General features: G+C 33.4%; 1 protein-coding gene across 8 annotated transcripts in view; it reads left to right on the forward strand.

Annotated features, from left to right (window-relative positions):
- Window positions 1-16,650, forward strand: part of ANKS1B (ankyrin repeat and sterile alpha motif domain containing 1B) — a 444,131-nt gene that overhangs the window by 207,624 nt on the left and 219,857 nt on the right. For all 8 annotated transcript variants that reach the window (XM_035336443.1, XM_035336434.1, XM_035336452.1 and 5 more), the window contains 2 exons: window positions 7,855-8,438; window positions 10,459-10,531. In XM_035336443.1, coding sequence (XP_035192334.1) covers window positions 7,855-8,438; window positions 10,459-10,531 — 657 coding nt within the window. The remainder of the gene's footprint in view (window positions 1-7,854; window positions 8,439-10,458; window positions 10,532-16,650) is intronic.

Raw genomic sequence — 16,650 nt, forward strand, 5'->3', positions numbered from 1 at the left:
GAGGAGAGGAGAAGCAAACTATCTTGTATCCCATGCTAAGTATCTTAAAAATATTACTCAGATCAGAAATAGATGCTTTAGCTATGTTAGGGATGACAGAAGTATATCACCAGTGCAAATGCCAGAACATATATTTTCTTTTCTTTCTGATTTTTTTCTTATGTTTGGGGAAATTGTAAAGTTACTTAGGATAATCCTTCTTTCCAAGTAGAAGTGTTGAAACAGTACTTTAAAAATCCATATTTTTTTTCCATTTTTTTTGCCTTAACAATTACTAAGTTTTGTTCCTAGCTGGTGGAGGATTTACTTTGCCATTCATTCCTTCTTCGTACATGATGTGTAAAATATCAGGAGTGGAACAATTAACTAGATTTCATTAAAGTCTTCAAGAAACGGATTTGGTTTCAGGAGCTCATCTGTCATACTCATTTTGGTTTGCACAGATTTTGGTTATTAGGTGTCACCAAATTTTCCTCATCTACTGCTGTACTACATTATCAGATTAACATGTACTTTATGAGCACTGCCACATCCCACTCAACTGCTAGCTTTCTCCTGCAAGAAGAAAAGATTACCACAGAATTTCTCAATGCAGTTATATGTGAGCTTTCTGCAAAATTACATTTTGCATCAATTTCCATTCATTTTGCAGAAAGATTGCTTGAGTATTACAAAGAATTACTGATGTATTTTTTATTTTACACACACACACATATATATATATTTCTGCATGGCAGAGTTGAGATATTCTAATAGAATTTTAGCTTGAACCTGGGTGTTGAAATAGTCCACTGTATTACCTGGGGGATGTTGAACATTAGTTCATGTGCGTTAAATTAACCTGTTAACATATGTTAGTTTTCTGTATAATTCTTATTTTAAGGAGCAGGTATATGGCAGATTCTTGTGCTGTAAAATGTAATAGTTCATGAACAGCTGTCTGTCATTAAAACGTCTAGGAACCATGCCTTATATAGTCACATAGAAAGAAAGTCTCATGGAAACAGCATTATGGAGGTGGCAGTGTAGCTCTGCATTTTTTGTCTAGGCTGAATTTTGCAGTTAAAGATTAACCCTGTGTGATCTATGTAAAAATTACATTTCTGCCCCCCCCCAAATACAGAATGAGTACATATGAGTATCAAAAATAAATCCTGAAAACAGAGTGAATACGTCTCTACAAAAGTAAAAAATAGCTCTTATTTGCACCAGATTACACTCCTGTTTCTGATATTTTTTTGCAATAACTTTATTTGGATATTATAATGTGCTTAGAATTAGCAGTAATTACCAGCTAATATCCTTCCTTACTGAAAGCTTTTCTCTTCATTAGGGGCTGGCAAGCAGTGTTCAGAAAACTCCTTATGGAACTGTCTTTAACCAAAAATCTTTCTTATCCCCTGTAGTTCCTTATGGGTCTCTGTAAAATGAATTAGTAAAACATGGACAGTGAAACTATCAAGAATGTAGGTAGCAATAGGCCATAGAATCCTTCAGTCCACAGTCAAGACAGGTACATTAAATGATTGATTTGGCAGTTGTGAAGTTACTAAGAGCAAACACGTAATCCACACAGATTTTGTGTCTGTGTGTGTGTGTGTGTTTGTGTGTGATTACTAAGCAACTACATGGCTTTGAAAGGCTGGTAGTATTGGAACCTGGGCACAGAGCCTGGAAACCACTGACACCAACCTTGCAAACCACCTCCTGGTGGTATCATTACATTTAGAAGGAAGCAGAAGGAGAAGCAGCAATCTGGCTGGACACTGTTGCTCCTTTTCTGTGCTGTAGCTGTTGACAGTAGAAGCCAACATTCTTCATTAGTTGTTTAGTAATCATGCTGTTATGTCTCCCACACAGGTCCATGGTACCTTGCTATAACATTTCCTAGAGTGAGGAAACATTGCAGTTCCTCATCAAAGATATCTGCAGACAACACACTGACATCAAAGATCTGGATCTTGGTCAGAGCACCATGTGGTTTGCTGGGTGAACTAATGACATACTGAATATTGCTACTTCAATTTTTAAATACTTTGAATCTTCTATCTTAAATGTTTTCTTGTTGATCATCCCGTTATTATGATCACTTTGATAATACAACCAATATCACTAGTGAAGGTATTCTAGTGTGTCCAAAGCAATTTTTACCATGAAAATAAGATGACTTTGCTTACCATCCTTCTGTTTCAAATGGTTCCAGCTTACCTAAGTGGTAGGAATTGATGAGAGGGTACTCTCCAAATATTATTCAGGTGTGACTGTTAGTTTTATCAATCAACTCTGTGGAAAACAGAGTTGAGAGTAAATTTTTGGACTGATATTACACATGTGCAGAGTATGCTGCTAAAAACATCTTTCTGGATCAAATGAAAACAGAATATGAATATATTAGTAGTGCAGGTGTCACAATACAGTTGTTACCATAGCTATAGAACAAATTTCTAATGGATTTTTATTTTACATTAGAAACTTGTGCCATGGCAACCGCAGTGCCTGTTAAAGATGTAACTCTGTCGTTATAATTTATCTATTACAGCTCTTTTCATTACTATTATTAATAACTATTATTCTGCTGAATGTATTTCCATTTTAAACATGGAATCTCTTGAGATACAAATGTGAATAAGCTGATTTCTAAGTTTACATAATTGCAAAATTTCTAAAAAATAAAGTGAGAAATGGTATTCCACAGAGATCTATGTATGTACCACAAACAACTGTGCTGGGGTGCACCAGTGTGTAAATAAATAGCTGATTGAATTGCAATCTGCTGCCTAAATGCCAGTTTGGTTGTATATAAACTGGTGATAATAGCAATACTTATCTGTGGCTTTGAGATTATGACAGAACTGAATTATTTGTTCCAAATGTAAATGTATTCCATGCAACACAGATATGGCAGTATCACAGTGATTTTCATAACAAATGGGAAAGCTGTGGGTGCACTTGTAATGACACTAGGGATCTATTTATATATTGGTATTTAAGATAATATTTACAAGTAAAAAGGTAAGGAGGGAAGACAAGCAGCATCTGATGAGGAAGCAAGATCTTACAAAAATAAACATCCATACAAAAAGAAATAAAAGAGTTTATAATAGAAATCTTCTCTCGATCAGGATTTGATCCAAGAGCTTTACCTTCTACATCTATTCTTTCTGTATGGTATCCCATGCTCTTTCTAAAAGTCCATTCTCAGATGATTTATGCAAGAGACTATGAAAAAACAAAACTATTATCATAACTCACATACATCTATACTCAGTGAACTCAGTAATATAATTTTGTACAATATTCTTAGTGCCAGCTGAGTTGGTTAAAAAAAAATAAATCTAATGAAAAGGTTCAAAAACATATGATCAATTAGGGGATAGAACATCTTAGCAATGGACAGTCCTGATTTATGAAATGTATCAGCAGATTTAAGATTAATTCTAACCACACAGGACATGGATCATCAGTATAGACAACTTATTGAAAGGATCTTTTCAATGAATAGTTCAAAAGAAAAAATAGTTTTAATATGTTTGAAAAAAAAGACAGGAAAAAATACACAAAACATCACATTTTATATATGACTAATAAGTTTCAGAATAAATACTGGTTTTGGTATCAGTTTGGTGTCTTAAAATTTATGGCATAAATATTCAGCAGTAAAAAGACACCAGTATTAGGAATTGGTAATTATTAAAGCTAAGTAAAGATTTTATTTTATTTAAGTACATTTGCCTACTGTAGCAAAGTTATAGAAGGATTATGTTATCTTGTTTAGTGTTTTTCTTACTTTAAGTTCTCGAGATTGAGATCTTGGTAGCACATTCACACAGGCAATGAAGACATGTAGCTGCGGTTTTAGATATAGCAGTTTGAAGAGGATTTTTCGTATCTCATGTTTCAGGTATTAAAACAATAAATACAGCCTTGTAGAAAAAAAAAAAATCTAGCAAATTATTTTGTGATTATCTATTGCAGGGATTTTTTTTTCCTCCTTTAGAACATTACATGATTTATTTAGAACATTACAATGAATGTTATGCTACTATACTGCTTAGAGTAGTGGTATAGTTCAGCTCTGTATTCTTATTCATAATAATCATTAGCTGCAGTAGGAAACTAAATAATAATATCAAACTGTATTAAAAAAAAAAAAAAAAAGGCTTAACAGTTACGAATTTAAAAGTCAGAATATTTAGAATTACTTTGGTCATGGAAGTGTTGATTGGAAAGGACCTCTGAGGTCCTCTAGTCCAGCACCCTGTTTTGATCATCAGATCAGACATGGTCTTTCATAGCCTAGTCTTGAAAACCTCCACAGATGGAGACACCACCTGTCTGGATAATCTGTTCTAGGACTGTGGTGCTGCATGCATGCAGCATGCCTCTTAACCTTTATCATAACTGCATACTATATTTTCTTGACAACCCGTCTTTTTTATTGCCCAGTATAGATTTGGTCTGCATTGCTTAAAATCAGGGTGAAGCAGGCATACCTATGACATCTTTGCTTCCTTTGTAATATAATTAAAAAAATTCTCAGTTAAATCAAAAGGTATCAAAGAAAATAAATGACAGCTGAGGCAGCTGAATACTGCACAGAGAAAATTCTATCTCTGACAGACCTTTTGTTTTGCTCGTCAAGACAGACCAAACTTTATCCAAGTAGTTATTAACAATGTTCCTTATTTTTTGAATGCTGAATTTGAGACTAGGGCTTTGAATCACAGAACTACTAAGTCAATAATATTGTGTGTTATATGTTGAATACTCTGAACAAAGCAAATCTCAAAGAATATCAGATTGGATGCCCCAAATTTGTGGACTCTCTGTGCCTTATCTCACATTTATCAGATTAGGATGTTATCACATTATAGACTAAAGTTGTAAAGATAATGTGTGAACCACAGAGATAATGGGCATCATACAAAAGTCTCAGGAGGTGCTGACTTACTTGACATTCAAAGAAGGATTTCTATACAATGGTATATAGGTAATAGTACTACTCTTTCTGAACAGGGAGAATATAATATGTTGAAAAGATTCTCCACTAAGCAAACTTAATTGTGAACAGTAAATGAAACAGGCAAGTTTTTTTTGGAACAATAGTAGGTGATCATATAAAAAGTGAAATACAATGTTAACACAGAAAACTACATGTTGTACAGGCAACCTTTGTTTTCATCTTCCCTACCTTCCATAAAGTGTTTTACATCTTTATGTCTTGTTTAAAAGGTGAAAATAACAGGTAGGATAGAATACATATGCTTACGTATACAATACAGTAACTGTACTAACAGATCAAGTTGAAAAGATATACAATATACTTAGAATCTTTCCATCCATTGCAAAATTCTGCCACTTCAACTAACAAAATAACTGAAAATAATGTTTTGGTATGGTGTCACAGAATCACTGCTAAAAAGAAGTGAGATATGCTTTTTAGTTGTGACTAAATAAAGTTAATGACCACAGAAGAATGGGAGTTCTCAGAAAGAATAGCTTTTGTCTATAGTAGTAAAGTGAACAAAATCATGGTATGAGATGGTGCTTGGAGTCTGTACTGATAAACTGTTATGTGGATTTTGGCAAGGTTTACCCAATGACCAATGGATACCAAGCAGTACCTAACTAGACAGTGCCCAGACATTGCTCAAGTTTTAGCAGAGGCAAGAGACCATTCCCAGTAACTGGATGTGCCAACCGTCTTGAGTAGAGTATGTAGGATATGAGACAAGTAATTCCTTTAGATCCTAAGAATATTGCTTGGTTATTTTTATTTGGTATAGATGTAGCAAAAATGACATAGGTATTAGTGAAAGCCTTGCAATCCAGGTGTCTTTAATCTTTTCTTTTCTTTTTCCTTTTTTTTTTTTTTTTTTTTTTTCTGATTTACTCTTACTCTTTTCTCTATCTTGACAAACACATTTATCTTTTAAGTGAATTCAATGGAAAGTTAAGTTGTAAGACTTGTTTCTGGAACAGTGGAATAGATTCAGTTTGTAATTATGTAGGTATCTGAACGCAGACTGCATGCCATCTCCCATTATAGTCATTGGCAGTCTAGTCAATACAGATAATGGAGTACAGAGGGTAATTCAGCTGACTAGCCACAACATATGGTGTGTGGCATCTCTCTCTAACATGCATTGACTTTATCAAAATGATCTCTAACTACGGTGGGATATGCTTATTACCCTTTCAGATATCTAAAAATAAATGATTTAATCTGGAGCTGAATCCCAGCTACAGAAAATTTTATGGAAGTGAAGAACACCAAGGTCAATCATTATTTACATCATTTATTTTTCATGCTAAGTTCACCTGCAAAATGTCAGTCTTACAATTAATTCAGCTTCTTTCAGAAATCAAAGAAAGTAAGAATATTCCATGTCCTCTCTTTCTCATGTTTTTGCCCCTACACCAACTTTTCTGGAGTTATTAATTCCTTAAACTCTGTCATGTTCCATATTCAACCTTTCAATATAGCAGTCATTATCTTTTTAGTTGCAAAATGTCTGAAGTATGTATTTTAGTCTTTTTTTTTTTTTTTTTCCCAATGAAAAAAGTAGATTTTCTTAGGTTACACTCCTAATCTTGAATTAGAATTTTATAATGATAGCTTAACAAATGCCAGAAACATGCAATTTTAAATTTTCAAGCTGCTGACTAGTAGAAGAACTGATGGGGATTTGAAGTACACACCAAAATATTTTTCCTACTACATGTATATCAAATACTGCCTTATTTTAGAAGTGATATTTTGAGAGATATATATATATATATTTTACAACAGATATTTTAGCAAATAGCAGGAAACTGCCCAATTTCTTTGCAAATTATGACATGATACTATGTTTGCTTCCTTCTGGTGGCTCTTGGTGTGCGTACAGTCCTACAGTTAAGAGTCTACATATGTACACAGACTTCTAACAGGAATAAGATACATGTATTTATCTTTCATGAAGTAGTTATTGAGATGCAACTGTTATTGGGGTCACAGTTATTCTGAATAGAATGCACTAACTTAATGCCATGTAGATAGAGTGATGTGATCAATAGGAACACTTTAAATGGTAAGTTAGAAGAAGTTAGAAAAAGGTACAGATAGAAAAAAGGTCTTTTTCTTTTTTCCTGATCCTTACAGGAACAGGCATAAAAAAGAGCTATACATTTTTAATAATCCACTAAGAATTGTGTCAAGAAGTACATTTTTCTGCAGTTCCTTTTTTTTATGCTAAATTGCCTATAAAACTTGTTTCAGTTCTTAAGAAAAGACTTGATTTCCTATTATTTTACAAATTCTGAAACTATTCTTGCAAGTTCCCAGAAATAAAAACAACACTCAGATCTATTCTTTAGAGACTGTCAGTTAAAAGGCATAATAGTGTAAATTCACTATTATTATAATGACTATAAAAAGAAATATTATTAACAATGCTCCTGACAATACAGGTTCTTCATGTGTTTTAATACCTATAAAGTAACTAGCTAATTCATTTTACAAAGTTGTATAATTTTATAATTTGTATACAATTCAGCTCAGTACTAAATTAAAAGAGACGCTATCAAATTAATAGAATAGCAAAAACCTATTTTGTTTTATAAATTTACTTTTTCCTGGAATTTATGTGTAGGTTTTTTTTTTTTTTCCAACCATTCAGGTTAAATTTGTCAAGTTCAAGAAGAGAATTGTTTTTTTAGAGAATAATAAATCAATTCATGTCATAAGTATATTTTTTCTGTACATAAAAAAGAACCAAGCAGCATACAAAAAACATTTTGCAGAGAGTAAGGTTTTTATTGTTTACAGTATTTTATCACCCATTTTTTTTACAAGTTACTCTCTCATTTCAGAGCATTTTTGCCATGGAGAGTCATCTACTGAAAGTGAGCTTCCTGAAGGACACCCTGCTGAGCAGTTTGCAGGTTTACTTCATGGATCATCACCTGCATGTGAACCACCAGATAACCCACTCCAGCTGTACAGCAAACCAAACCAGTGCAGTAGTCCACTGGAGAAAAACATTTTGAACAAGAGCACAGTGCTGCAGATACAGCTACAGAAAGAAAACAACCCTGATCCTCCTGTTAAGAAAAAAAAGCCACAGGTTGTAAACAGAACCATATTTCATACTAAAACTAAGCCAGTGGAAAACCATACACTGGTTGGCACATCAACAAGGATAAGTGAACAGTGGGTTATTACTGCTGGAGGATTTGTTGAGCGAGCATGCACACTTGGGAGAATACGATCTTTACCAAAGACGTTGCTTGAAATGCATTTGTACAAAAATGTTTCAAAATCTGATTCTAATCTTATCACTCATCCTCCAAGTGACAAAAAAGCAAGAAGCAACTGGAGTGAACCCACACCAAATCAACAGTGCTCTAAAGGAAATTCTGAAAGAACACCTTCCTTCACATCAGAATGGGAAGAAGTAAGTTTTGATCATTTTTAAGAACAAGCAAATATATGGTATTGTGAAAAAGCTGTTATTTTTTCCATTTCAGAGATGAAATAAAAAGTGAAATTCCACATTACAAATCCTGAGAGTGTATCATAGTCTAATGCATGGTAGTTCGACAGCTGGCACAAAATGCAATGCATTTTTGTTCAAAGTGCTAGATGTTCAATGAAATCTATTGTTTCCACAGTGAATGAGGTAATGCTATAATTTGTTGCGACATTTAAATTATTTTCTACTAAACCCCTCACCACTGACACTATTAAAATTGGTAAAAGTATTGTGGCTATGCCCATTATTTATATGTTTGCTAATTATTTCCAATCACAGCAATGCCTCCCAAGAGAAGAAAGATGATGGCAGAAATGGAGAGTCTAAGATTTTAGGTTGATTATGCATTCCAAAACCCTCTACATATAATGTATCCTCTAACTGGTGTGTAGCCTGTGTACCCAATACTTGGCACATATATTGTGCCTTGGTTCTTGTATGAAATGGGAATACCCTTGTGTAGCTACAATGAATTCAGAAATATAAAAAGAATTTTCCATGCTGAATTGATAGTACACGTGCTTGCTCATACAAAATTCTTTATTTTAGTTTTAGAGCTTGATTTAAATTAAGTTTTATACATCTTTCTTCTAATTTATTTTTTTCTTTCTACTATACTACATTCCAAGAAAGTAAGCAATTCTTCATAGACATGAAAGTTCCCATTTTACTGAGGTAAATTAAGAATGCAAAATGTTTATATCTTTACTGCTATTATAGAGAAACAAGCATTTCTCTTTAAAATGACTGTCATGGGGCTCTATATACATCTCCAGAGTGCCATTTTATTTCAGAAAAGCAGAGAGTTTGTTTGTGTGATTGTTTACTTTTCTGGGAAAATCTATCCAGCTCATTTAAATGTCTGGTTCGATAGGACATATGAAGGTAGTTTTTGTTGTAAAGGAGATACTTTCTCTGTGGAAAGGTACTTAGGATCAGGTTTTGATCCATTAACTTACATATATTGAAATCCTGAAACTAGTCAGTTTGTCTTTTCAGAAGGTTTGGTTGTTCTTAAGGGTAAGAAAAATGTAGTTTATCAAAAAAAGTATGTATGAATTCTAAATTGTCTAGATTTTCTCCTGTCACTAGTGACAAATATATAGTATTAAATAAGGAGTCAGCTTTCCGAGTAGTCCTAATATTAAGCTCTGTAAAACTTGGTTCCCTGTGTCTGCCTTAGCAACACCAGTCTTTTCATTCACTTTTTGTATGTGTGTGTGTGCTGTTCATATGGAAAAAATAGTAGGTATAAAAGTTCTGACATAGTAAGTACAATGTAATTTGCAAATGAGCTTTGGCATGAATGTAGCTCTGTTTCACAAGTGGTATATGTGGGCACAGCTATGTTTCATACCTATCAAGGGTCCTTGGAGCAGACAGAAAAAAGGGAGCTAGGAAGTTCTCTGGAAATCTTAAATGAACAATTGATTTAGTACTTTATAACAAAAAAAATATATAATAATAATAATAAATATTATTATGCATTAATATTACTTAAATCACATTCGTGTGGTTCACAGCTATCACCAAATAAAATTATCCTATATAATTAAAATCCATTCTGTCGTATACTTTAATACATGCAATTTTCTCCTTTGTATCCATATACCGAAATGTCATAAAGTAATTTCAAAGACTGAGATATAACTAGATGACCATAATCATTGGTATGACAGGAGCTATGCAGTAGGAAAAGAAACATTACGTTCAAGGTTTAGATTTTGATGTGTACAAATATGTGGTAAAATAAAAATCAAAGTGGATAAGTTGGTTGTCACCATTTGATTTTTGCCTTTTGCAGTCTTGATTATACTGTTGTTTTCTTAATGAAAGTAAATATTCTAGAATTTAATGCATGAAAAACTAAATATAACAATCATCAATTGTTTTCACTCTTCTTCTTTTTTTTTTCTTTTTCTTTTTTTTTTTTTTTTTGTAGATTGATAAAATCATGAGTTCCATAGATGCTGGAATTAATACTGGTCTGGGGGAAATGAATGATCACGCTACAAGTAAGGAAAACCAGCTTAAACTCTTGTTTAATTGTGCCTTAGCTGGCTATAAGGAAACCATAGATATATATTGTGAAGTAAACCATTGTTTTGAAATCATTTGTACGTATTTGAATAACCATGAACAGAATCAATCTTGCTTACTTTTAGAGAAGCGTTAGGCTCAGTATCCTGGAGCTGTTACTTTAAATAGCAATTTGGAATCATTAATGTTGTTTTGAAATCTTAACAGAAAAATACTTCGTAACGAAGCCCTTCTACTATGGCTATTTTCCAATCTTTTTCAGCTGAATTTTTGTTTGAAATGGTAGGACACTCAATGTATATATAGTCCAATAGCTACCGACACTTTTTAAAGCATTATATTGTCTAATGCAGTTTTGAGCAAATATTTGGCACAGTACTGAAAATTTTGCTGACAGCCTGTGAATGGTGTTAGCAATGATGGGAAAATTTGCAAACCTTCTCTCCCATGGTGAACTCTAAGAACTCTAGTCATGACTAGCTTATTGGTGTGTTAGCATAACTCTGTGCAACTGTACTGATAAGAATTTTGGAAGTATTTTATTGTGTCTTTTTCCTAACCGGTAGAAAGAAAACTGACTGGCATGACTGAATAATTTGGTCTGGAGGCATAGTTATTTAAGCTCACCTCTACTAGCATATTCCTGTTAGCAATTCCATACAATTATATGTGTTTATGCATCAAGCAAGAGACTATGTACCTTATCACTTAAGATTTTTTTTTAAAGTATTTTAACAACCATTCATTTCATAGAGAATTATATCTGCATGGCTTGAAACTCTTATCAATTAAATAGAGTTGACACGGCTATTTTAACATTATCTGGACAATAACAAGGGAATCTAGGAAAATGAGAAAATGATTGATTTGAATGCAAATATGATTGCAGATCAAACAAGCAGATTCAGATTTTGTTTTGGAAAAAAAGTAGGGAGTAATGCAATGAAAACTGCTAGGCATGTTGTTGTGGCAGGCTTTTTTTTTTTCTTTCTGCAACTTGCAGTGTCGGTATAGAGAATTATTCACAGAGAAACTTTAGGTTATGAGACAGTAATTTCTGAAGATATAAGAAATTCAGGATTTGCTTCTTATTATTTTTTATCATGATAGTGCACAGGCACCACATAAAATCAGGCCTCTATTAAATTGTGCAACAAGTAAGAGCTGTGAAAAGGAGACAAAAGCTACAGTATGAGTATTCGAGTTTGCATAACTTAGTGAGTCACCAGCCCTAGAGGTCTTCAAGAAGCATGTAGCTGTAGAACTTAGTAGCATGATTTAGTGGTAGACTTGTCAGTACTAGGTTAAAGGTTGGACCAGATAATCTGAAAAGGTTTTTTCCAACCTGAATGATTCTATGATTCTATAATTCTATGATATGCAAGCACTACTCCAACCCTTCCTTTGACTGGCCACAGTTATTTTTGTTTTGTTTTGTTTTGTTTTTCATGTAAGATCAAAAAGAATCTCTCAGCAACATTTGCCATTAGGCATTTTGTGACTTCTTCTGTATGCTTTATTTTTCTTGGCATTCAAACATGACATTTGATTCTTCAGTTCTTTCAACTGGAAGGAGATCCACTCTTTTCATTGCTCTTCTTTTTCCAGAAGGGACTCTTAAGTCACAACTTTTCTATTCAGTGTGCAGCTGCCTGCAAACTAACATTTTTTTTTTTTCCTTTCTGTCATCTCCTAATGGTCTTCAGCTTGTTTAGAATGGTAATCTGATTTTGTTCTTAATGAAGGAATCAAGCTATGTACTATGAATCAAAAGAAAACTACATTTCTGTAAATTTAATCAATTTAATCAATTTTGCTGTACATGCAAACTGTAATAAAAACATTTATTTCTGATACAGAGCTAGCTATATTAAGCTTTACATGTATGATTTCCAGTTTTCATTCCTTTATGCCTTTCCAGATTCAGTCAAACCCAGCTCAGGCAGCAAGCAATAGAAACTGTTATAATATTATGATATCAAATATTTGATTTGTAATAATATCAATATATTTGATATAACACAACATTAAATGCATTATAAAATATATAATCATAAATTATAATGTAATAACATAAATAATTAATTATAAAATGCATTATATCTAAAATTCTATACTTAAAGAACATTCTTGTTTTGTATAAACAAAGTAGTATAGTTATATAGCAGAAAATAAGGAGTGCTTCTTTCACACAGCAGACTGGGGTAACCACTCAAACTGAGCCTTAATACTCAGTTTATCACTTAATAGTGATATGTATATATCTAATAACATATTTTACTTGACTAATGTTTTTAGCTTGTATTAATTAATACTTGCTAACTAGCACAAGACAATCTTGTCTTTCTTACTGGTAACATCTTTGGCCCTAATGAATGAGTTGGTTTGAAGTGTTCTGCAGTAATTCTTCTCATGCTCCTCCTATATAAAATATATTTTATTGGCAAAAAGTGTCTCAGGTGCCTCATTGTTTCTCATAGCTCCTGCCTCTGCCAACATTCAGACGTTGGCATTGTCTGGATCCCAGTGCACTTTACTTAGGGTTTTATCTGTCCAAGTGTTGTAATGCTAAGAACCTAAATTCCATCTCAGAACTTGTAATTCACCTTTTATCTTCTTCCTAGCTCTGTGCTAAGCATAACAGCCAAACATAAAGAACTGGTCTATGCTTAGGAAGAAAAATTAAGTACCGTGTGATCAAATAATCAGAAATAATTTTATCCATTTATATATAAATATAGAGGTTTTGTTAGTTTTATTTGACTATATGTGTAAAAAAATTTAGCAAGTAGAAATTAAAAATAATGAATTATTTAATATTCAGACTGTAAAAGTCAAAAAGATTTCTCTTCACATAGAGCTAAAAACAGCTAAATTATTGAGCATTATATTTAGGAAGCTTCACTTTTCAAGCTAGATTTTTAAACAAACAGTAAAATTTCTGATAATACTGAAAAGCAAATGTAGCTTGATATGCAGTTCTTAATTTTAGAATTTAATTAGTCCTGTGCTTTGGTGTTATTATGAACCATTAATGAAAACAAAAATAAATTAAATTTAAGTACAAATATTCTTAATCTAGTATGTATGAAGAGCTCTTTGTGTTGCATAGTATCACACTCAGAAAATACATATGTATATTTATATTTGAGAGGAAATACATCACAGACTGATAAATCAATAGCTATATTTTAAATTAAACAATGATGACATCTTGCGATGAAATCCTTGAATGGATTTACAGGAAATTTGAGCTGTATTTTCCTAATGGTGAAATATAGGAAAACTTCATTTAAGTTTTCAGAGGAATGTCTTAAGAAGCAAATAGAGAGACAGGGAAAGGAGGGAATCTCACTGACTGAGTATTTCATGAGAACTTCATCCACAGCATGTATCTGGAAGCAAAAAATATTAATCAGAGCTTTCAGTTTGTTGGCAGTACGGGTACTCGAAAAATAACTTGACACCTGAGAGGCTGCTCACTGCAGATTTCTTCTGAGGGCAGATAGCATTCCACATCTGAGTAGCTCGCAACTGAAATCAAATCCAGGAGTGCTGACAAGGGAGCAAGTAATAACTAATCTTAACTAGAGATTTAACACATGAAAAAAACATTTCTCCATAGCCGATAAAGTCTTCTTTGCTGAGAGGAAATATAAGATGATGTTGGCTAGTGACCTTCTACTATAAGTGATGTGGAGACATCTACACCACTTGGAACTTACATTATGGCTGGTGTGTTTTTTCACAGGAGCCCAAATTTACCAAGTTGTAAAGTATCCTATTGATCACTATCATATGATAAACATTTACCTGGATCCTAATAATTCTGCCATGTATTATTCTAAGTAAACCAAAGACCTTTATAGGTCTCTCTGACAATGGATGAAATGGTCGAAGATTCAAGATATATTATTGTCTATCCTCTTCATTCTTAGTCAAGTTACACTTTATTCTACACCCTAAGTATAACTGCATGAATTATATTCTGAGAGAAATGAAATTAAGAAATGTGGTGACGAAAAAAATCTTCATCCTACAATAAAGCCAATTGGACATTGCTCTAACCCCTGAGAAAGATAGGATTACTGAAAACAGGATTAAAAAAGTGACTAGATGAAAAGTCATGGGTCAGTTTGCCATCTATCTTAGCTGTTAGTTTACTAACAGAAGCAGAATGAGGAACAGATAAGAATTAATGGAAGAATTAATGAGGAATAGACAAGAATTAATTGAAGATTATGACAAAGCTAGCATTGCAGAGAATCTGTCATATATACTACATTAAAAGTCCAGTCATGTAGAAGGTATAAATTCTTCAGGAAGATGAGGAAGGGAAAGGAGAGAGGAAACGTTGGCTTGTGTTTTAAACATATGTTTGCTTTGAGATCTTTAACATAGGATTAGTTTAGAGCTGTTGAATGTCTGTTGGTATGCATGAAAGCAGAGAAGAATATGGTGGTTCTTGGTACATATCTGAAACAACAGAACTTGATAGTAATTGGAGATTTAGTTATCATGGCAGTTGTTGGAAAAGAAATTACATTGGCATGCTACCCAGGAAAACATGTCTAAAGAAGGTAGATGTCAATAAATTTAGATAATTTATTTTAAAAAAAAATAATTCTCTAGGATGCAAGTTAAAGGGAAATTTGCCTGAAAATGTTCAAGGCAAGGCTGGACGGGGCTTTGGACAGCCTGGTCTAGTGGAAAGTGTTCCCGCCCATGGCAGGGGTGTTGGAACTAGATGATCTTTAAGGTCCCTTGGAACCCAAACCACACAGGTGTTGACCTCAATGATCCTTGTGCATCCCTTTCAACTTGGGATATTCTGTGATTTGAAAACATTACATAAGAAAATAGATGCAAAGTTTTAGGTTGCATTTTGCTTTAGCTAATCATATGAAATCCCTTGTAGGAGATATGTTGTGGGGATTTCTTTTCTTTTTTCTTTTTCTTTTTTTTTTTTTTAAATACTGTTATGAACACAGTGGCTTACAATGCTTTCTGCTCAACTGACAATATTTGCACTCTCAGCAAATTAGTAATAGCTGATGCTATTTTGCCTGGTTTTACTACTAGAGGCTGGCCATTTCTAGCTCCAGTTCAAGCAAAATCAGGAAAGGTCAAGGATACCAGCATTTGTACACGAGACCAACACATGAGCAGTCATTTTCCTTGACACCCATCTGGATTGCAGTTGTGAGAGCTGCAGCTATGGCTATAACTGGGAAAGGTCCTCAACCTCCACCGGGCCTCAGACCCTTTGCACAAAGCAGAACCACCTTTTTGCCTTTTAAAGCTGGTAGTAGTTTATAATCAAGGGAATTGTTGGGCAACATCAGGACTAAATGGATTCATGCAAATAGAAATATGCTTTTGCCACCTTATGTGACTATCATACCAGGAGACTCCAGCTGAGCCCTTAACATCATGCCTCTAATAGCAGACTTTGTCTCTGATGGTGAGTCTGAAGACTTGTCTAACTCTTTAAAAGTTTCTTGGTGCCACCTGTAAGAAAGTGGAGTTTAGCAAGTAACCCATGTAGGACAATAGCCCAGGTTACACATTAGACAAGACTACTGCTACTCTATGTTTCTCTGAAATGTGTGGGTTCTTCAAAAGAGCACTACTAGAGGCATACGTATAAGCTGCACCAATGTGAAGAAAAAAAGTCTCAACGACCAGCTTGGTTAAATTGTCATCTTTTCTTTCACCTTAGAAATAATGAGGAAGATTTCTCTATTTATTAAGTATAGTAGAATAATGCAAGTAGAATAATGCAAGCATGAACAGACAAGTCAGAAATGCCAAAGCACTCAGTGAGATGCAACTAGCAAGAGAAATAAAGATGTAATATAATTATATTGGGATATTAATAAGGAGAAGGAAAAAAAAAAAAAAAAAAAAAAAAAAGAAATCTTTGGCATCATAAGAGGTACCATAAGAAGGGATAAGCTGCTCATAGAGGGTGCAGAGAAGGCAAAATAATCTCATTGGTGAGCATATGGCATGCACAGCTAATCCTAGGGCTAGAACCTTAATTGTAGATAAAGAAAGAATAGGTTTTATAGGTTAGGTATCTTAAAATTGA

This window comes from Oxyura jamaicensis, chromosome 1 (assembly GCF_011077185.1).
Source record: "Oxyura jamaicensis isolate SHBP4307 breed ruddy duck chromosome 1, BPBGC_Ojam_1.0, whole genome shotgun sequence".
NCBI lineage: Eukaryota > Metazoa > Chordata > Aves > Anseriformes > Anatidae > Oxyura > Oxyura jamaicensis.